This window comes from Gavia stellata, chromosome 2, assembly GCF_030936135.1.
Source record: "Gavia stellata isolate bGavSte3 chromosome 2, bGavSte3.hap2, whole genome shotgun sequence".
Classification (NCBI taxonomy): Eukaryota; Metazoa; Chordata; class Aves; order Gaviiformes; family Gaviidae; genus Gavia; species Gavia stellata.
This window is the reverse complement of record NC_082595.1, coordinates 41,946,004-41,969,989: the sequence shown is the minus strand read 5'-3', so window position 1 is coordinate 41,969,989 and position 23,986 is coordinate 41,946,004. Positions and strand designations below refer to the sequence as shown.

General features: G+C 37.1%; 1 protein-coding gene across 1 annotated transcript in view; it reads right to left on the bottom strand.

The window, feature by feature from the left end:
* The window catches only part of ESR1 (estrogen receptor 1), a 118,862-nt gene that overhangs the window by 39,868 nt on the left and 55,008 nt on the right, over positions 1-23,986 (bottom strand). Inside the window, exon 4 of the mRNA XM_059829568.1 lies at positions 12,225-12,560. Coding sequence (XP_059685551.1) covers positions 12,225-12,560 — 336 coding nt within the window. The remainder of the gene's footprint in view (positions 1-12,224; positions 12,561-23,986) is intronic.

The following is a 23,986-nucleotide window of genomic DNA, read 5'->3' as shown; positions in this document are numbered from 1 at the left end:
TTGGAGAAGTCTTATTTTTGCCTATTGCACTTGTACGTGAGTAACAGAAACTATGTATGTATATGTACTGTCTTGTGTTCATTACATTGGCTGGTACCTACATCAAAACAGAAACACAAGCATATATAAGTAAGGCTCAAATGTTTATTTTCCATCCTATTCTTTTCACCCCTACATGACTGGTTTTGAACAGAACCCAATCTCTGAAAAATTATCCAAGAAATTGTAATGGCACATCAAAGAGAAGAAAGACAGCAAAATTAATTGCAGCAATTTCCTTTAACCACTACAACAACAAGAGCATTTTAGCAGCTGTGTGGGAGTGTCATCATATGACAGAGCAAAGGAATACATTACAGGGAAAGCAAGACACTGGAATGCAGCTGGCCATTTATATTCATTTTCTTGTCCAGGGAAACCTAATAAGCTAGCAAGCAGCATGTTTCCAGAAAACACATCATTCACTTTAGCCCCTCTTGTTGAACACTCTCCAATGGACAACAAATCCCAGGCACATTTCAGCACCTGCAAAGCCTCAGGAACCTCAGGAAACTTGCATGCTGCATGGACCAGGCTCAGGTGGGCATACAAAACACGGGTGCTGCACTTGGAGAACCACCACCTTGTACTCGAGCTCCTATACTGCCTGCTGAGATACATGCTGAAGCTAGAGCTGGTTGGAAGCACTCTGACAGAGCATTTTACATCAGAAAGTGACAGGCTGATGAGTGTAAAACACTCCGGAGAACAAACAAATAAAAACAGGCTGATTTCTATCAGGCAACACAGAGTGTCCCTCTCAGCTACCTCGTCTTAGTTTTCAGCACTCCACCAGGCACCTATTCCTACTCAGCATTGTGAAAGGTACCTAAACTTCTAGGAAATCTAGGAACCTTTTTTCAAAAATCGTCTTCTTTTCATTTTAAACAGGTGACTAAAAAATTTGAAACCTTAATGAAGTCTATTCTTTCATACTGAATAAAATGTTTCATTTCACCTGAAGAAGTTATTAGCTAGCAAAAAGGTCCAAAAATGTCATTTTGTATTAAGTCAAAATGATTCTTTTTTATTGTTTGGATCTGCCACAAAACAAAGAAATTAATTATTCACACAAGTTTGATGGAGACATCTGGAAAAGTTTTGGAAGAGCGTACAAGCTCGTCCAAAGTAACTGGACCTATAAACCCTATTTGTCATCCTTTGTCAGAACTGGAAAGTTGCATGGAATTCCATTACATTAAAAAAATCACAGTAATATGTTCTAATAAGTACCAGAGCAGAAATCAAAGATTAGAAGAAAAGTGTGCAACTTAAAATTCAGCAAGTTTCCCCTGGAATTATAAGTTGATATTTTTTTCAAACTGGTAAAAAAGTGGTAGTTTTCATCTTTCTCATTTACAGAAAAAAATTGATTTATTTTATTTTTCTTTTTTCTTTCACCTGCATGTGGAATGTGAGTTTGACAAACTCCTCATGGATGAGAATAAAACCTTTAGCTTGGATTAGGACATAGAGCTGCTTCACACAGTTTAGACATAGACTACGAGACTGTTTTATGAATAGCATCACCATACTGACCCTCAAGGCACAATTTGGTTGAGGTAGATAGATATATATACATGTACACTTTTTTAGGCTGAAGGCTCCTATTCTCAGAAGCGGAAGAACTGTGTTTGGTGTAGGAGCCCTGAGGCAGCAAATATCATCTGCTACCCAAATGATGTTGCCCACATTTGATGATATCCAGAAGGTTCTTGGGTTCTTGTTATATACTTCTACAGCTCATGTGTGTTTATAAGCATCTACAAACACACTTAAAGATAGTCCTACCTCTATAAACATCAGGTATTTTCAATCTGCTCACTCGAAAGCCAAGAGACACAGTGTCAGGCTGGCAGCTTGTTAAGAAGGGGGAAACCAGCTCATCAGCATTATACTGAACTACTTCTGACATCCCATTATTGAATTATGTCAGAGCAGTTTCTGACAAGCTGATACCTCTGTCTCCCAGCTATTTGAAATCAGCACTTAAAGGTTACTCCACAACATTACTTGTAAATAAAATATCTCCTAGGAAAGCTGGTAAGAATCATTCACTGTCAGCTGTAGAAGAGCAGATCTGAATTCATCAGACTGCAGTGATGGAGTTTTACCAAAACCTCTCAGAAGCCCTACTACTGATAAAGAAGGTACAAAAAGCCTCATCTGGAGTTTAAAGAAGAGAGCACTCTGACTGAACTGTCTGCTGAAATAAGACAGTAAGGGAAATGTATTTATGTTGCCTGGCAGTGTCTCATTCAAATGTCAGCATCTTTCTTGAACACTTGATTAGAAGTGGCCCCTTCAAAAAAGGGGCATAGAGTGGCACAAAGGTACAAAAATAGAGAAGAAAGAGAGCTGAGAAACATAATTTATTTCAAATAAATTACATATTTTAATATACTACATTATTTCAGACTTAGTTATAATTAATTTTTCCTTAGACACAGTTAGTGGTATCAAAGATCACTTCTCAGGATAGCTTTGCGTAACACCTGGATAAAGTAGCATGTAAAACTTCTGCGAGATACAAGACGCATTTTGGAGAATAGAGGCATCCTGGCGAGGGATAAAACAGGAGCATAATGCGCATTATAAAAAAAATAGCAGGTTTAATTCATATTTTTACCTGTAGGCTAAGAATCTTCAATTTAGGGTTTTTTTGTTTCACAACAGGGATATTTAGTGTGCTTCACAGCTTTCCCATGCAGCAGATGAAGTCCTGAGATAGCAGTTTAGGGCTGGATACACTGTAGCACATTATAGGAGAGTTACACAAAACTAACACGGGGAGACATGGGCACAGCCAGGAGCGAAATTAGTGTTTCCCAGTGGTAAACCAACGCTCTTCCCAGCAGGCCCAGTGTAAAAGCACAAAACCCTACATGTATACTTGGAGAGAAAAAGTACATTTGGTATCCATATCAGAGCCAAAGATTCTCCATAGTTGTGTTTATATGAATACCAAGTGGGAAAAAGAATGAAGTCACAAGTAGCTTTGATAAATATGCTAGGTTTTCATGGGCAGCTCTTCTCTGTCAGCTGAGAACACGCCTATGTATACTGCTTTTAAAATGTGTGAGACGTTAACTGATTAATACCAGTGGTTAATTCCACCATCACTGAATAAAATATACTAGAGCTTTCCTTTTCCACAGACCTTGCAAAATTCCACCCTGCAGAAGAAGAATAAAAATCAGCTGCTGAGCTGCTGATTCCAAAAAGTCTGCCACATGCTTCTGTTGCTTCAGGTCACTATTTACTACTGGTACAGTGCAAACTTGGCCCAAAGAACTTCTAGAAGAATTTGCTGCCTTCCTGGAAGACAAAGACAGAAGAACAACTTCCAAGAAATATGCACTAGGATAGGCAACTAACCACATGGTAACTCAACATAAAGGAAGTCCCAGGGTCCCTCTATCTTCCATACAGCACAGGTAAATGAACAGCCAGTCTTTGCCTCCTAGGAAGTAAAGTCTATGGTACCTCAGAGATGGAAGCAAACTAAAGACCCCCTATGAACTAGGATGCGTCTTGAGTGAGGGGAAATAACCATGCTTCCTCTTCCCCTTGACTCTCCCACCCCTCACAGCTCTGGCATAGCATTACAGAACATACTACAGATCAAGCAGAAATATGCAAGTAGAAGCTATACAACATCCACTTCAGCAAACAAGATAAAGGCTGTAAATGGTGCCAGTAACTAGAAGATCCTTGTCTTTTGTACAGGAGAGATTGGAAAAGACCTCTCTGTTGAAGTAGAAATAAAGAGAAATTGAATTAGAAAAAGGCTTCAGTTAGAGCTGTGTGTTACTATTGACAGTACAGATACACAAATATTTCTTTCTAGCATCCTCATGTTAATAGTTGCCTGCTCATTCCCAGTATACTGTCACCCTCACATTTCAACTGGCTCAACTATTTTGAGGGGAACTGAACTGGGGAACTCACACAAGATATAGGCAACCCAAAACACACACACAAAAAAGGTTTATTTTTGATCCAGATCAATCCCATTACTCTCACAGTCACCCCAACCCAGGGGGAAGCAGAAGGGTAGGAACTGCTCTAGCTGGCACTGCAACTGGAAGAAATACTTCTGAAACTACAATCCCACAAAGCAGGTCCTACAAATGTACATGAAACTCATAAGAAGTACTACCTTTATAGTAATCAAAGGAGATTTCTGAAATAGATCAGACATGCAGTAATACTACATTCCTTTATATTAGTGTGGCAGTATTATGATTTCAGCTTTATTCTGGCCAGTGGTTTCTAATACAATGAACATACCCAGTTAGAGACTGTTCAATGTCAGCAGCCCGTATAGCCACTTCTCTATTTGCAGACATGTTTTCTGAGAGACAGCAGCTGTTGCAGAAGATACTTCATTATTAGGCTATTGATAAGATTTAATATTCTCTGGAAAATTTCTCATTAACCTAGCATGCCACATTCCTGATCTTTGTGAATCAAGTAAAATGAGATTTCTTGAATTTTAATCTTCTAAATCGCCTCAAATGCTCCAGAATGTAATTTGACAGGGAACACATCAAAGTTTGACTAGAGTCTAAGTGAGTTTTTGAACTGTACTTTTCCCCTTGTCTATATATTAACCTTGCTTCTGGGTCTCATGACCTCCTACTGGTTTAACTGAAAAAACTCCAAACCAAAAAGCCCAGGCTGCAGAGACAAAAATGACTGAAATTTCTGCCAGCATGCATTTTCTTTTTCTGCAGTCAGCCTGCTCACAAGGAATACCAGATACCCAGGAGAATCGCTGGGTACCACCCAACATCCTCAGCAGTGCCTCTCTTGGGTGGGGAAAGGGAGCAGGACACTGAGTCAAAGTCAAGATCTTGATTCCTCCGTCCTGTTTCCAGGACTTCTCTTTTCAAGAGGCTTAAGAAGCTTTAGATCTAGACCCAGAGTCTAACTGCAGTGATAAATAATTCATCTCCATCTCCCTACTGAGGACCTTGGTGGACAGCTACGTTTCTTAGAAGGAACAGAACTTTCCATAAGGAAGAGAGAAGGCAATATTTTCTTATGGCTACTCTTAGCTGAGAACAAACTCCTGGAGGAAGACGGCAATCGTAGATTTCTCATTCCCCATTCCACTGTGGGATATGCTTCAACTTGCTTTCACTAGCTTAAATTCGCAGCAGTCCATAACTAACAGGCAGACAAAACAACATGCTCTTTACACACATAGTTCGTTTCCTGGAGAGATAATCAAAGAAAATAAATGAACTGCGTAACAGATGTGTCATATAATGCACCATTGCAGCGATACAGACAGTGTAAGAGCCTATCCAGAAGACGACTGCAATAAATCTCTCCTAATTATTTCTATATATCTTAAAAAGCTCCCATATATATCTAATGTGAGATTTTAGTGAATGACTCACTCGAACAGAAAACTAATACAGACGATATTAAAATAACCTCTAAACTGGAATTACAGCTGATTGTGCTCAGGATGTAGTACTGGAGAGAAACTAAAAGAATTAGGCCGACATTATTAAGCATCAAGTAGAAAGGGCCAATTTATGTGAATTATGTGAACAGGGAACAATGGATATGTGCGCATGCACATACATATCGCATCAGTGCTTTCCAACAATCGCATATCCTTTTTGTAAATTATTTTAAGAAATAAATAAATCAGGAGGGATCATTACTTACTGTTTACTTAGAGTGGAAATTAATGAGCGTTTCTTGGAAAGCTCCAGGGTTCAGCATAGCTGAAGACTAAGACAGATATGATCATCCAAGAGTATAAATTACTTATCAGCTAAAGAAAAACAGCAGGAAATGTTTTTATAGAAGGATCATTTCTTTTAGAAATAAAATATTACAGTTTAATTATTTAATTTCCTTAAGTTTTGGCTGAAAATACAAAAATTATTACTGCGGATGCTCATTTCTGCCTCTTTGTTTGCCAAGACCAATAAAATTTCATCTTCAAACGTTTATTATCAAATGAACTTGTATGTTATTGAATGCCCAATGAACTCTATTATGTAAGTAGTTCTTGATAAGAGAATGTTAGCTCCTTCTTACCTGTTGGGTGTTATTTCTTTTCTGCCACTATATGACAAATAAGTAAACACGATTACTTAGAGTAAGTCAGTTTTGGTTACTGAAGATATTTGTTCTTTGAGACAGCTTGTTGTTGGGAAGCCTCAAAATTCAAAACTTTGGAATTCAAATATTTCTTATTCTGGAAAGTTCTGAACAGAGTTGGCCTTGTAATAGCACTTTGGGTCTTGATTTTAAAACCACTGTGTACATAAGGAACTTTGCATATGTGGAGTAGTTCCATAATCTTAATAAATGTATTTGGATATATGCATACTTGTAGAAACAGAGATTTACAGGCTAAGTTTGTCTTCGGATTTAAATGTAAATTTCAGCACGTACTCCGTTCAGGGATATTTAGATGGAGAGATGTATTTGAGGTTCATCACTCTAAAGAAGGATTTGAGGTTCATCACTCTAAAGAAGGCTGTTTTTTAAAAAAAAACCATCTAGAGTAGAGCATAATTATTGTGCTGAGTTAACAAATGGATGGCTTTGGATGCCTGTATTAATTGTTTTTCAGACTATTCACTTCCACAAACAAAGAAGGGAACTAAGACATCTCTGGGGAAAAAAAAAATACAGCATTTAAAAAGAAATACTGGGTTCTAACTGCATTGACTTATTGGAAAAATATTATGAAGAATATTGTTAGCTATATTTCTATATGAAATATATATATATGAAATATAGAAATATGGTCTCGTCCTTTTCTCTCATTTAAATTTCTCTATAGGAGGAAATACACTTATTTGTGTTTCCAAAGCACTAAAAGACAATTCTATAGATAATAAACATAAAACCTATTTGCAAGAGAGGGTTTGTCTCATACAGCAACCAGAAGGTAGGGGAGGAGGACGGAAAGGGGAGTTTGTTTGGTTTTACACAACATAGACATGAAAGAATAAAGATGCTTCCCAGACTAAGAAAACACAGGGGTGGAAAGCTTTTGTTTCATATTCAACAATTTCAACTCTGCTGCCCTGCATAATCAGGCTATTGCATGATACCTCTCAGTCTAATGTTCAAATTCAAATGGTAAGTGATAACTTTATTCTACTACAAGGATTGATTCTTATCTGTTACATTCATGGTAATGAACTGAAACTTCACAGAAATTAAATTAGCAAAAGCAGCCAAAAAGTGAGATCCAGATGCTTGTTATCATTTCTCTTTTGCTTACAGATCTATTTGCTTCCTCTGTTTTTCCCCTACAAAGTCAGGGGAGCAGTTAGAGTATCACTTCAACAGGTTAAACGGGTAAGCAGAGGGGTTGGTTTTCTAATAACATTTTACAAATCTCCACAGCAAGCCCATTAGTCAAACAAGAAGAGACTATAAAGCAGATATTTTGGAAGGTTTATTAAAAAATATTACAGGAATTGCAAGCCATTCCTTTTTTTATGCTAGGTGTAAATTATTACCAGGAGGATCACTACACTTAGAAGCTCTGTAAACTGTCCTGCACCTTAAGGGTTATTAACACACACCACTCTTGCATAGGACTTCTTTCCTTCCACTGCAAGCTGACTTTTTTTTTTCCAAGGTTTGCTGTCACTGAAGTGCAGTGTAAAATTGTGGCTATTGTTGGTCTCTTTACACACTGTTCCTAATTTAACAAACAGAGCAGTTTAGAAGGTCAAATAGGAAAACAATATCTTAAGAAAACAGCAACTTCTGTGGCTTTGAAATAAAAAAATCAGTGCCAAAATGTTTATCTCCTCGGTTCATGAAGCCATAAAATAAGTACAGCACCGTGAATCATCTCAAAACTTCAAAGCTTGTATGCCCAGTGTACCATTTTAGGGCTATTAAGTTGTACAGCTACTGTACTTGTAGTAAATAGTTATACAAGATTGCAGCAGCAATGCCAAAGATTTCACCTTTGCAACAAAATTTCCTTAAAGCTACACTCTTTACCGTGAGCTCACTGTATAAGCTTGTAATGTCTCTTCTGCTCAGAAGTCAAAAGCTTCTGCAGAAAAAAATTATTGACAACTACATTGAAAATACTAGCTTCCTTTAGAGAATACAGTACTCCAAATATAGGTAGTAGATGATATACACAGTAAGTGAATAATGAAATACAATAAGTTAATTCCTTTGACATGTCAGCATTTCTGTAGAAAAGCAAAGTAATGGTTTTGCTCATTGCATCAAAGACCCTGATGAAAATTCACTGAACTAAAAAACCTCATTCTATGAGACTGAAGGCGGTACTATATCCCCAAGATGCCATGTAAACCAAGAAGAAAGTAGAAAGCCGTATCTTTCAGGAACACACGATTCGGAAATGAGTAGAACTTTTATTCATCTACGCTGATAGCTTGCTTACATGTGATTTTTAGTTATTTGTCCCAATTAAATGGTAAAAGGCTCAATTTACATGTGTATGTAAAGTCTAGCCCATCACAATCTGCTTGCGCCCACTTATATGCAGCTGCTTGCTGTTCCAGCTGGCAAGGGTATTCAGAGGTACCACTGGTGTCTTATAGAGGCCATCTGGGAGGACTTAAGCCAAAATCCCCATTAGGCCATGTAAAGAGCAAGTCCTGTGGGGCATCCTGAATTTTTTGTATATGTCATAGGACACTGTACAAGATTTTTATTCATGTAATCTGGCAAACCCACTTGTATCTGTGGCCAAGTTTTCAAAGGAAAATTAAAACAAGCTTTTATGCACTTGGCATATTATGAATTGCATTGTCATGGGAGAACTTTGTTATGATCTCAGTTAACAATCACGTTATATTTAAATATTGAAGAAGATTTTTTAAGGTTATGCACAAGAAACTGCCACAAGTTCTCTTTTTCCCAGCAATCTGTTAACACCACTAAGATTGCAGAGTCACTTTAAGCAAGTTTGAGCAAATGCTGAACGAGTTGCAGTAAAGAGGGCATGTCTCCACAGATACCTCATTTTGGAGATGGTCCTCAGCATGTCTTTATAACAGATCTCTGCCTACATTATACTACACAGGCCATCACAAATTAATTTTCATTACTCCTTTTTGCAGAATAGACTCAATTCTATCCAGTACATCTTCTAATTAGCTGTTTCTTCTTCCATGCCCACCTATTTACATCATCAGAAAGACTGGCTGACCAAAACAATGCCTTTACTAGTTGCTTTGACACGCTCCCTCTTCTTTAAAGCCCACACAGCAAAATAAACTCCAAACATGTCCTGGAAAGTCCTTACACTTATTTGTAAGCTGTATCTTCATTGCATTTCTGCTCTTTAATATCAATTTCTTCCTTCCTCAGCAAACAGGCTTTCAACCCAGCCACTCGTATTGACCTTGCTCCTTGCTTTCCGTCAGCTAAGCACCTGCATTTAGCTAAATGAACTTCTGCAATGCTTCCAAGGCTTGAGGGGTGTGCATAGGAGAGGCTGTTTCCTGCAACTGCTTTTTTTCTACTGGTAAAAAGCACATTTACTTTTTAGAAAAAGACTTTTTTACACTTGATTCCGAAGCTTGCAACATTAGTAAATTAGCTGAGGAAATAACTGAGTGGAATCCCACAATGCTGTTGCACAAAATACTTCACCTAACAGGAAAAAGGTATTTAGTTCCTCTGTTTATGCATAAAGTATACAAAATTCCTCTCTAATTAAGCAGTATTGCATAATTCCTAGTAATAATGGAGTATCCAAAGGCAACGTACTGTGGAGTGAAATACGACTTATGTTGCCATACACACTTCTCTTAATGTACATTTATTGACGGTACATTCCAGCAAAAGGAAACTTAGGTAAACAGTCCAGGCAAAGGCCCTATCTTTGAAAGGTTATCAGTACTTCTAAGATTTAATATCAGCAACTAAGAACATTCAACCTTTTCTAGGGACCAAATGAGAGATCAAAAAAAAAAAAAAAAAAAGATTTAAGCACCTAGCTCCAGAATTCCTACTCTCAGAGGACCCAATTTTTAGAGGTAGGTAAACAATTGGGCCTGAATTCTTTTAAATCAACTTTCTAAAATATTTTAATTTCTGCTTTTGGTCATGCATACCGTCCTCCAAGCCACAACACCAAGAACCAGCTAGGTGTCCAGCACTTTCAGAATCCCCAAACTATTCATATTCTAGCTCTCCTGCTTTGGGACTTTCTTTTGGTATGATTGTACAGTGCCTAATAGATCAAACTATGACTGGGAAAGGATTTTTTTTAACCAAAGTTCACCAGTGTTATATCAACCTCACCTGTTAGAGTACTTATTAATGCATAAACATAGAGTCATTTGGCTTAGCTTCTCCTTAGGAGCAATGTTGGCAATTAACAGGTGCATTTATTTAAATGTAAAATACATTGGATATACACAAATAGTTGATAACCTTATACATTTGATTTTCCAATTTCAGAAGCTTGCTTAGGAAATAAAAGATATATTTGGTACACCAGACAGTTTTTTGATCTTCACCAAATGTAATCATCTTGTGACAAGCAGTTTTAGAAAGATTTCTGAATAAAAACCAGATCTGAGTTCCCTAACAGTGTTGCTTTGTATCTAAACACATTTTCATTAATGACATTAAATAACAAAATCAAATGTCATAGAAGACAAATGTTTCCAGCTGGAAAACATAATGAATTTAGAACGTGATATATTCATGTTGATTGCAAATTAATGGATTTTAACAGACTTAGACTAATTATATCTCTAAAATCAGAAGAAAAGTAATTTGAATTTAGCTGTTTTGATAGTGAATAGCTTTAACACTATGGACATATGTTCATTTTTCAAAAGCATTTTGTAAAGGCATGATCCAAACCATACTTAAATTAACAGGAGAACTCGCCCTTGATTTGAACAGACTGTGGATCAGGCCTTAACCACTGTGACTTTGTCAAGAATAAAATTCTCAGGTGATTTCTTATAAGATACGATGAGAAATGAAACACACACAGGTTCTCATGGATCATAGCTGGAGCCCACAAAGTGACACATGAAAAGCGGTAAAAAGGGAACCCATAAGGACTGGAAGAGCTCAGATTCTATGGGTTATTGATTTACCAGGAAGAGTCTTGCCAAGTTTAAATGAAGGAAAACAGAAAAATGGCATAACCAGGGTGTAATGCTGTTGAGTTAATGCACTGTGTGAGTGAGAGCTGTGGTAGTGTTCTCTAATATCCCTTCATAAAGCAGCTACATAATTTTAATGAAATAAATGGCTACAGTAAAAATTTAGATTAGAATCCCAGTGAATTATAAAATATAAATTACCGTGTATGACGGTATTTTTGCAAAGCACCATGTGCAATAAATTTCTAATAAATATTTAAATGTTAACTTATGAAAAGTAGTCTTGTAGACTGACATTTTAAAATATTATTAACTTTAATTACAAGACTACTCTCTCATTTCATTGACATAAATTAATTAAACCACATGAATGAATGTGTAACATACATTCAACCAAAAATTCTGCATACGTCCCACAATTCTGTAATTCCCTTCCAGAAAAGAGGGTCATAGGTCAGCAACCATGATGCACCAAAATGATAAAGATAAAAACATCTTGTTTCAGTAGGAAAAAAATTTCATACAAAAATTGCTATTCTGGCTCTGTTTTTCAGACCCAAAGCTTATGGAAGATCTGTAATTTATGGTCAAAAAGATAAACTGGCAATTACATAAATAATACTAATACTTATGGGTTCAGCAGTGATGTTGAATCATTGGCTTACGTTACAGACATGAGAGTAACGCTTTTTTCAAAAGGGATCTAAATAATTGACATAATTTTATTAGATCAAATCGATTAGATTTGGCTTTTAGCAACCTGTTTTTACCTTTAATTTTGCTGGGTTTTATCCAAAAAAAGGATTTGCAATCAAAAATCTGTCCAACATTCTATAGTGTGGGGAAATATCTTTTCTTGAATAAATCTTTTTTCAAAAGTCACTTACATTGCACTATAGGTTTTTATCAACCAATATAACTTGTGATATAATATAATTTGTGATTTTGTATGTATTTATACTTAAGTGAACAATTTGCATTATATTAGAATATGTAGTGCGAAAACTGGTATGTCAGTTTTCTATTGTGTCATGTAGAGGGTTTTATAGTCCACTGGGGCTTTTCTTTCCTTACCTGGAACTCTCTTTGCCCAGTTGATCATGTGCACTAATTCTCTGTCTGCAAGGTTGGTCAACAGGGTCATCATAGAGGCTTCGCTGAATGGTCTATTTGGGTCATATTCAGAATAAACTATGGGTGGCTCAGCTTCCAGCAAGGCACTGACCATCTGTTCTGCTGTCAGGGACAGGGCTGGACTGTTCTTCTTGTTATGTTTAACCACCAGTGGACTTGTCCAAAGGGTAGGAGCTCGCAGCTCCGTAGAAGAAGCCTCCCCATTCCTGGAATCCTGCTCCTCTCTTTGACGTTTTTGTTTCATCATTCGCCCACCTCTGCGGTCTTTCCGGATTCCTAGAGACACACAAGAACACAATGAACTCCTTTCCTTGAACATACGTATTACATACACAGGGCTTCAGCCAATCAGCAGCTGCCTTTGATAGACCCAGGTAGCATTAACTCGTGGTTTATTTTCTGAAGACTTTTTCCTATATATGGCATCTTACAACAGTAGTTGGAGAGAAAAACTATTTTTAAAAGTATAATGTCAGGAATAGTGCACTCCTTCCTAAAATTCAGATCAGTTGGGCTTACACAGGACTCCAGACTGGTGACACCATATAAGCTGTCTTAGCCCTACAAAAGTAAGTCAGTAATTGGGAATAAATAAATATTTCTTTATAGCACAAACTTCAAAGTATGTCCCAGCCTCTAGCAGACAACTGTTCTATAAATGATTAATGATAACTTCATGATCTGGGTGGGCCAGATGGATCACAGAAGTAGCTCTCAAAAACTACCCAAGAAAGTTTTGCTCAAGTTCACCAACTATTTTAATTAAACATCATCCTATTACTGAGCCTGTGATCTTCATAATTACATAAAAACCATCCAAAAAAGTTCCCATTATAACATGAGCTTATACAGCAATAAAGAATACCAAATAAGTAGATAAACAGAAGTGAGAAAAGGAAAGATAACTGCAACCTCAGAATCTAATGTGGGAGACCTACTGTCAAAAGGCTGTAATAACTGCAACAAAAACTGTCTTTGTCATTACTCCACATTTCTGCAATGTGCTTAGCACTGTATGACCCTGAACCTTGGGATATTATCAAGTCAGCCATACCAATTAGAATAACAACATAAGACCTTACAGTGGAACAAAATCTCCCTTTGTGGAAAGGTTACAAGAAAAATATAATGATAAAGCCCACGTGCACTTCAACCATAAAGGGAAGATTAAGTCTGGCTCTGAGTGGAGGAGGCACAGCATTTTGAGGCTGAGTTAAAAACTTAAAGCAGTCATTAGATGGGGCGAGGGAGAAGCGAGTAACAAGGAAAACACACAAGGATTTGAGCTATGAGGAGAAGGCAGCTTATGATGGGGCTTGTTCTGGAGTTCTCATGCAATATGGAAAAGCTGCACTAGTTCCAGCCTGAAAGTCAAAAGAAGAAGAAGTATCTATAGAGAAGGAGGAGGCAAACTATTCAAGAAACAGAGAAGAGAGAACAATTTAAAACAAACAAACGAACAAAAAAAACCAAACAAAAAAACCAGCCTTGAGAACTGTTGGCACTTGCAAGCGATCAATACAGGTCTTTCTGATGGATGGAGGAGTGGGAAACGCAATCTTTGCTCAGCTTTTTTCACACCACAAAAATTTAAATCTGTAGATTCTCAGTCTTTGTTAGCAACATCTTCATCTCACATCCAATATTCCTTCATATAAATGTTGGATCATATCAGAAGGTGTCCTTTCCCAATCTCAAAGGAACAGAGAGGATCTTTAGATCTGTTCACCCCTTTCTTTGAATATGGCGATATTTTCACTGAATTAGTACTTGAAGATTAAGCACTTTATGTCTAATTCATTCAAAATCTAGTAGGCCTCCTGATTCTATTCTATTAATCTTCCCAGATAAAGCGAGTTCAATAAATCTTTCATCACTCCTACCACTTAACCTCTCTACATTTTCCCATTCGTTAAACTAGTTGTAAGCCAAAAGTCTCAAGCGCATTACTGCTCCCATTTTTCATTCAGCAATACCAATTTTTCCTACCACTAAACTGTTTCTATTTAGGAGAGTAAGGGGAGATTCTTGTTATTAAGAAAAAATGCAAGACTTATTTTGGCAAAACATCACCCTAGAGTTTTTCTCATCGGTAGCTTACTTCATTGCAATATTCAATAGCATGCATGCTCTGTCTGTAACAGATATTTTTGTTGTATGCTTTATACCAATGCAATTTTTTTGAATTAAAATTGCCCTGTAAAACATGCAAACATAATCATGTGAACAAAACCACACTAAAGCATTTGTTAACTTTCTCACATCCCGAATTCTACAGCTGCTCATCTAGCAATTTCCCTTTGAAGCATTAAAAGTATACTTGGGGCCTGTCCTCTTCAACATACTCATAAATAGATGGACTCAGCTCTGACATAATTCAGAAACAAGGTCTTGGGGTTAGAATAATACTATAAAAACAACAGATAAGTTAGATTAGAAAGAAAATAGAAGGCTAGAAATTACTAGGAGAGGAAGGGAGGACAGAGCATCTTCATAAATTGTATTAACTCATAAGGCACACTACAACACTGTGTGCAGTCCTGTTCTTCCCATTTTAAAATGAGATATAAAAGAAATTAAAAAGGGATAAGAAAAAGAAAAGCAAGATGATCCAAAGCGTGAAACAAGTTTGGTGCAAGAAACAGCTAAACTGACTAGGTCTGCTTGGCCTACAAGCCAGATACAAGACTACAAAATCAGAAGTAGCAAGAAGATGAATAGGGTACCAACACTGATGCTTCTTTTCTAATACAAGAGAGTATCAAATGAAACTGCCCCTTGCAAGGTTCAGGACAGACAAGAAGAGGTCCTTTTTCATACCATGCAGAAACAAAGCTGAAAGTGTGAATAAATTAGAAGTTGGTATATGTTAGAAAGCTGTAGGCCAACTTTGATGGAGAAAAGAATCCATTAAGGGTTAATAAACACAAATAGGGCACCTTTGGCTTAAGTCTCCATGGCATAGATTACTGGAAGGTCAGAAAGGATTTTTTTTTGTTTTGCTTTTTACTTATTCCAGGCCTGTCTTCTTAAGCAAAACAAGGATGTGATGAGAATTTGGCATAACAGAGGGAAGGTGGCAAATGTAAGCACATTTATCTGCTTACAAATCCACTAGATACTAGATAAGTACAATAGTTTTATTTTTAATTCATCTGCAAGCTTCCCACTGGCTTTTCTTCACCTTGAAAAAAAGTGGTACACTGAGCAAAGTTGAGCATAACCAGTTTGGAGAAGATGCCCCACACAAATTTATTTTTACATTTTTATTTCAGGATTTAAAAAAACCCAACCAACCAACCAACCAACCATAGTAAGCCTACACTGGATTTTGTAGAGACCAGATCTGAAAAAAAAAGTCAGTTAGAGTATGCATTCCTTCTGCATCACATCAGCAGCTTTTACGATCACAGACAGAAAGGTCTTTGAACCTGTATAAGCATCATACTCATCAGAGATTTATAAAAATTACTACTAACTCTTCACCTAACCCCTAGAAGGACAAGCAACATAGTGATTTTATTATTCATTTTCTTGGACCAAATAGAAGTGAGTATCTCTCTGAAAAATGCAAGTGTCTCCAAATCTCCTTCAGCTTAATCAAATTTTATCTCTGTTAAAAAAAGATAATAGTGGTGCACAGTCACTAATTCAAAAAAAGAAAACTCTATCCAGCTACAATTTCATTGCCAAAAGTGCAATGATCCTGTAAGGTTTTTTTAAATATATGGATGCATTAATTTTGATTCCACAGTTCCGCCAATAAAGGAACCTCAATTGCCAAATGTTATGAAAAGCAATATTCTACCAAAAATGGAAGTACTCTGTATCTTGCAAGAGCTCTAAAACAATTTCCACTTGAGTCTTAAAGCTACAAGACCCAAGATTTTCAAAGGCAGTTTTATAAAGCTTCATATGTAAATTTAGTCAGCCTTTTAGATATGGAAGCAGGTTTCAAAACGTCTGGGTAATTATATACTCCAGTCAGTAGAACCTGATCAGCAATAAAATTACATATGGAGCATGGAGGCAACGTTAACCAAATGAAACACTTCGTTAGTGTTTTCCAACAGGTGATTAAAACAAAACAAAAAATAAATTCCAGATTATTAAAAAAAATTCCTAAATTAGGAATGTATTGGGTGAATATTAAAACTCAGCCATCCAACAGCCAGCTTCTTCCTACCTATTGCTGAGAACAAAACTCCACCTTTATACCTCCAGAATTATATAAAATATTCAAGATTATTTAGAGGAAGAAGAGGATGAGAACAAACAGAATACAATTTGTTTTGTTCTCTGTGAACCATAGAATTATGCATTTTAGATTTAAAGCTATATGTATAATCTCAAATTCTATTCTACTTAAATATATTTCCTATAAACTGCTTTATATAATATTTTTCAATTTCTTTATTATGAGAAATTTTGTAGGAATATTTGTGAAGTAAAGAATGCTTATTGTTTGCAATAAATGGGAACAAATTTGATAGAACTCAATAAACTTTTCTTGGCACTAAGACTGAAAAAAATCTGGTTATTTGAGAAAACTGAAACAGCCAAGATATTTTTAGGTCCTTATTGTTCACTATTCTGGAAATCTAAACACAACAGTATCGTTTTTTGTCTTGTGTGCAATACCCACCTGCTATCTGGAATACTTCTTGTGTTATTTTCATTAACACGATACAAAAAATCAAAAGACCTTCATCTTCTCTCTGCCCCATACACACAACATTCACTCTGCTTGTTCACATGACGCGGCGGTATTAATATGGAAACTGCATCTGCCTGTCATTGTAAAGCCTATTCACTTGCAGCCTATTTATTAACCCATCTCTTCATGCTCCATTTCAGTTTTGCGGGAGTTCTGAACAGCTTTCCAATAGCTGCAAGCAAAAACTACAGTAAAGTTATGTTCTACAAATAGTACCTTTCTTTGAAGGTTAAAACTCTCAGGTGAATTTTATGTTTAGCCTTATCTTGTTTACCTGCAAATGCAGAAAAAAACATCGTTCCCCAATATTTTTGGAACGAAACCTACCCCAAAAGTCTACAGAGGTCTAGTCCTCTAACTGCATTTTATTACACAGATTTTCAGCAAATCGTTTTTTGACTTTCTGTATCAGTAGTCATCAATCATTGAGAAGGCTTCAGGCCTTGTACATGTGGAGCTCAGCCTCACAAACACAAACTCTCCTTGATCTGCGATCTCCTGGGTCACCTCAGAAAAGGTGAGACATCAGCCCTGAGCAATGTCCACAACGTAAAAATCTTTGGACTTTCTTGAAGGTTCTGTTTCAAATAAATCTCTGTGCTTCATCTTGCAAACAATCTGCAAAATCAGTTACTAGTGTCATGATACATATTTAACAGTGGCAACAGAAACAAAGTTCTGCAGTTTTCTGGAGGGCAAAGGATACTAATAGGATCATACCATAAGGTGGTTCGATATAGGTCACACCGATAATTTCTGTATTTTCTAACATTTGAGAATTTCACTTTGCAACTTTAATGAACCATTAATATACTTTATTAATATACATCATGACTGTGCATATCATCCACAGAAATTGATTTTCCATCAATCTAATTGTAGCTGTCATTGCATGACACACACAAGTGACCTCACAAGACTGTTCTAGTTCAGGAGAGTATGTAACTATTTTACTTTATAGAAAAATGTAAGTAGGCAGAATGCAATCACACAAATTGTGAATTTAGGCAGGAACAATATCTCTTGTCCTGTGATAAGTGATAACGATGTTGCAGCTGCGGTATTTTTCTCAGAATATCCCATTCAGTAAAACTGGCTTAGTCCAATGCTGTTTATCTTAGAAGAACCTTACAGCAGCATGAAACTAAGATAATTTAAAATCACCATCTTCTTTCAAGAAATCTGGAACTTCATTATCATTGTGTAGCTGGACCATAGAAATATATTCACTTCTGAAGCTTTTTTTTTTTTTAACTCCCTGTCAATAAACACGCAAAAGCACAGCAATCTCTCCAAGACGGGTGCAGGAAGCACATGCTGCACAACCAGAACTGGCAGCACATTTGACTTCAGAATTCCAGGTCCATACAGTTGGATAAGACAGTATTTTATCCTAGAAACTGCTATATAACGCCCATTGGAAATAGCAGGTTTTATTTCACATTTTATAAACAAAGACTTTAACCTGTTATTGCCTATGCTTTCTATGTCTATAATTAAGTAAGGTTTAGTTTTGCCTCCTGAGGGAATATTTGGGATGAGAAAGATGACTGGTGAGAGCTCTCACTCCACCTCAGGAGCTGGTATCTGCAGGAGAATGAGGGAGAAGAAGAAAAACTTTTCTTTGCTAGTCTTCCTTATTTTAACATGCAGCTTTCAAGGAACTGCTCTGCTGCTTCTCCTTCTAGCCCTGGAAGGTATGGCTGTAGCACCTAAGAATTCACAGGAAGAGCAGAACAGATAAACAAACTGAAACAGCTAGAAAGAGAATTGTTGGAGATCTGAAGGGGGGAAGACAACTGAACTGATGTGGGGAATGGGATTAATTAATGCTTCTAGTAATCAGGACATAATTACTGGATTGGGAAGTAATTCTAATTGCTGACTGCATAATTTTTCATCAGTTTATACACTTGCAGAGGTGATGTACTGCATTCAGGTTAATCACTAATATCTCTTTTTTCCAATGTATCTTTCTGGTTTCAGAAGGAAGACATGGTATTATCTTTTCTTTTTATGCAATGACTGAAACAAGTAAGTCTATCTTCAAAAAATACTTGCTTTAGGATATGACAGTCAGTATATCCATGTGTCTTTTCCCTCCAAAAATTTTAACTGCATCCTTTCCTTCGACTTGTTGAGTTTATACTGCACTACAGATTTTTAAAGAACTAAAAGAATAACCTTCTTATCCTTACCTCCTTCCACAGGCAATGCCTTGACAGAAAGAACTAGTCACTTGCCTCTCTTTATAGAAGCATAGATTATGGGTGTATTGTTTATCTGGGGCTTTTTTTAATATGATCTTCAGTAAAACTCATATAATTTTTCATTGAACTACAGTGAACTTCTACTTTTAGTAGTTTCTGTAGTTGTCATAACATATATCATCATGCACATCATATGAGTAGAAATGTAGTCGTGATAAAGCTGTGAGATCTCAGCTACTCTGTTATTAGAACACATTTTAATATCTTTCACCAGAAGATATCAGGGCTCTCTTATTCATAATGGTTTTAACTTCTCAAAAACCCAAAATGTTAAAATCAATTTACAAAGACTTAAAATCACACAGTGAGCAAGCAAGAAAGTTAAAAGCAACACCTCAATCACCATTGGTAAACCCTACCCATCTCATGTAGGTATGCTTGTGTGTATTAATTAACAAACATTTCAATTAAAACTTCAGGCACACAAAATGTTTTCTTTCTCTAGCATATGCTAGCCCTGATGCATGCAAACAACAGGGTTATCTGTAGATACAGTCTTGGCTTCCACATTGTGATTCAGTGACAATAGAAAAGCTTTTTAACAAAATAAGAGAAGATGGTTTTAATATTAGTTTTTACATATAGTCAAAATTTGAGTAATGGAACAGTAGTTTTCTACTGCTGCAAGGAAAACTTATATCCACTCCAACTGCATTTAGATTCTCTACTGCCTTAGGTTACCAGAAGATACCAGATTTAGAGGGGAATTCCAGGGAAATAACAAATCTATGAACTGTTAAATCCTGTGTCCCCTTTTTGACACAGTACCATCAGAGAAGCAGCATGCTGTTGGACTAAATATTAATTAGTCAGAATATTTCAAATCATAGACAAAAATATTTTCTATCACAATATCTGGCTTTTTTTGTCCCCTAACTGCTTGGAAACCCCCTAAATGACATGGAGACTGTTTCACTACTGTTCACTATCTTTCCATTACTACCAGTGCCTTGCCATCCTACAGTTCCCACACTCATTTCACTCAGATGGTGATAACGTCATCAGCCACTGCCCCAGACATGGGCACAAGAATGCAATTACTGCTCAAAAGTCATTGGCTCATAACTTTGAGCTGTACCACTAATGGTACATGGGCAACACTCTGCAAATCCTTGCAACAGTCAGTGCTCTACGAATTAATCCCCACTTTATACTTGACAGACATTCAGATGGCATTTCAAGCATTTAAACTAGTGGAAACAAAGTAGATTTGGAAACTTGACAAGTCAAAACATAAAGGCAAGCTAAGTGCCAGAACTGGAGAACCAGAGTTCAGTTTCTAGGCAGTAGGCATATAAGCAATAGCTTCTCATTCGTACCAGCATTGTTTCATGTCTTACTGGAACTGTTTTGCAAAATAAGTAAGTTTTAACCCAGGGAAGAAGCTCCTGCTTAAAAACTGTTTGCTCAGAAATGAGTTTTTAGCTTTGAAGATTTTCCTCCCTATTTGTGGCTTCCTGTTAATGCCGACTCTTCCTTTTACTGCTTCCTTTCTGTTTCAGCAACACAGCTTTTACGGTTCCTAGGAGGAACAGGTTCAGAACAGGGCTGGTGGAAACGTTATGGGAAAGGACAGCCTTATGCACAGGAAAAGACCGCGACATCCTGGTTAAACAGGATTACAAAATTAAGACATTTGGCTCATAAATAAATTGGAGGAAAAAAGTCAGAGTGGGGATAGTGAGTGTGAGGACGGCATGGGAACTGTGCTGAAACCCCCTGTAGCAATCAACAGTTTGTGGCCACACTCTGAGGGGAATTAAAGAAACATGGCAGGAAGGAAAAGGAATGGATTTTGGTTTTTTTCCTAAGAGGACAACAAAAAGACGGCTCTATGATTGGTTTTGGAAACAGTGATCAGTAAATGGTTTACCAGTTAACCTCCCAGTCTGGAGAAACCTTTGAACCCGAGGCTCTTTGTCCACAATTCTGCTCCTTGTCAGCAAACCCCAAATGATAAGAGACATTTGACACTTTTATATAAACACACAGCCTTGCAGCATTAACAGCCTATAATTTTGCCAGTTTGTAAAAAGGAGTATTTCAAAAGTGCTTGGAAACACCTTCACTTCTAAACAATTTTGTTAGTCTTCAAGAACGATCTACCTCATCAGATTTATGCTGAAAATTGCCAGAAAGAAGAAATATCTGGTGTTTTGTAAAACAAACCCTGCTTGAGAAAAAAAGACTAAATGTATGTGATAAGTAAAAGAGATTATAAATAAGAAAGCATCCTTCAGAAACCCAGAAAGTCTATAGCCCAGTTGATGACCAGAGTATTAAAGGGGTATCCAGAGAAGAACAGGCCATGGCAGAGAAGCCACACGAATCACAGAATCACAGAATCATTAAGGTTGGAAAAGACCTGTAAGATCATCAACTCCAACCATCAACCCAACACCACCATGCCCACTAAACCATGTCCCACAATGCCACATCCACACATACCTTGAACACCTCCAGGGATGGTGACTCCACCACTTCTCTGGGCAGCCTGTTCCAATGTTTGACCACTCTTTCAGTAAAGAAATCTTTCCTAATATCCAGTCTAAACGTCCCCTGGTGCAACTTGAGGCCATTTCCTCTCCTTCTATTGCTAGTTACATGGGAGAAGAGACCAACACCCACCTCACCACAATCCCCTTTCAGGTAATTGTAGAGAGGGATAAGGTCTCCCCTCAGCCTCCTCTTCTCCAGACTGAACAACCCCAGCTCCCTCAGCTGCTCCTCATAAGACTTGTGCTCCAGACCCCTCACCAGCTTCATTGCCCTTCTCTGGACACGATCCAGCAACTCAATGTACTTCTTTACACCAGTGTTCACAAAGGAAGAGACCAGATTTTTCTATGCCAGAAACCCTTTATATGGGGAGTAGGGGAACCTTTCTGAAACTGAAGTGAGAGTTGAAGAGGCTACAAATCCAAAATTCTCTCTCAAATGTCCTAATACAGGAAGAATTTACTAAACTGCTGGAGAAGAGCTCTGGGACTCAGTCCAGACTCACTTTGTTGGCATTGCTGCCATTGGCAAAAGTAAGTGATTGCAAAAGGAAAACAGTGTGAACAAGCCAACAGTTCCCTTATGGGCACAAACCTGAGTGTCATCTAAGCACAACTGGCTTTAGAGTCTAAAAGGGGATGCAAGCAAGGTAGCTGTCTCCTAATGACCTCTTACAGTAATTTTGCTTTGCAGACCTTCACTGAATTCAATAGTTTTTTAATGCTTCATTGGAAATAAAATAAAATCCCGCAGTTTCCTCTAAAACGTAAGGTCACTGTAGCTGCTGTACATAAGTAGAGGTCAGGACTATAATCACGTTCTTGATACACGTAGAATAGATGGAGATTGCTGAAGCTATAACTGCAATGTAGGTCCTAATATTGCAATGCAACTCAGCATGGTAGTCCTTCCAAGGTGATTTTCAGAACTTTGAGATTTTGAGAGCTTTTCTGTTTGGTTCTCTCTACATAAATGCATTAGTTGGTCACAGGAAAGCAACACCACTTTCCAAATTCAAATTTTACAGGCTTAATAAATTACTTCTTTTGAATATGATTCAGACAATCAGCCCCTTTATTTCATATCCATTTCTCTTTTAGAAAAACAAACAGAAATGCAAATTGTGCTGAAAACCCAGGTGTGTTGAAAATTACTTTTTAAATGAGAAACATTGTCTGAAATCTTCTAAAAAAATTAATCAGAGTTTAATGTCTAATCTTGAACAGGCCTGCCTCAAGTGACAGTGCATAATAGCCTGGTTTCTGACAAGGATATCTAGACACTCAGTAGTATAAATAAATAACAGATTTGAGTTTGGTCTGTGCACCTGGATGTTGCAATTTTTTATACTCCTGAGTGGTTGATGGATGCTATATGTCTGTTTATGTGGGTGTTTTTTTCAAAAAATATCTCTACCTTCTATTAAAAGAGAGAGAGAGGGAGAGAGAAGCTGCAGCGGGGGGATGCAGGACCCAGGGCTTGCATTCAGATATTCTGGTTCAACTCCCAGTTCTGCCACCAGTTTGCTCAGTGATCAAGCCACATTACATATCACAGTGCCCCAGTACTCCTGTCAGCTACAATGCAGATTATAAAACTGGTCTTCCATGTAAAGTTTTTAAAGACCTGGTGACAAAAAATGCTCTTAACAAGCAGGCAAATGTAATTTGGGGTCTCTAATGACTCTTCATAATTCACAGTTTGAGAACCAATGATGTACTAATTACAGATGAAGGTGCAAGACATGATTCATCCTAATCTGTATTTTGGTATTCAATCTTTGGCATTCATAGCACATATTTTAAAGAACATCAGAGGACATGTAGAAGAGAAGCAAGAGAAGTTCAATTAATCCATCATTCAACCGAATCCCTTTCAGTGCTGACACTCCTGCACAAATCATACTAAGTTTTGGCTACAGTAAGTATGACAATAGCCCCATTTCTAGGCAATATTTACAGTGAAGCCATAGACATTTCAGGGGTCACAATGAAGCCTTTACAGGAACCATACATCACCATGATTTGGAAAAGCCAAGTAGTTTTAAGAGTATGAGTCTGTTAGTATAATTCCCAAAGACAGTGAGAAATTGTAACTGCTACATTTTAGAAATTAGATAAATTAATTAGGGTATTGAAGCTATTTGGCCTGATATCTCAGGACTGATAGTGCTAGAATTGAACTCTAAATGCCTAACCAAGTAAAGAACCAGAAGC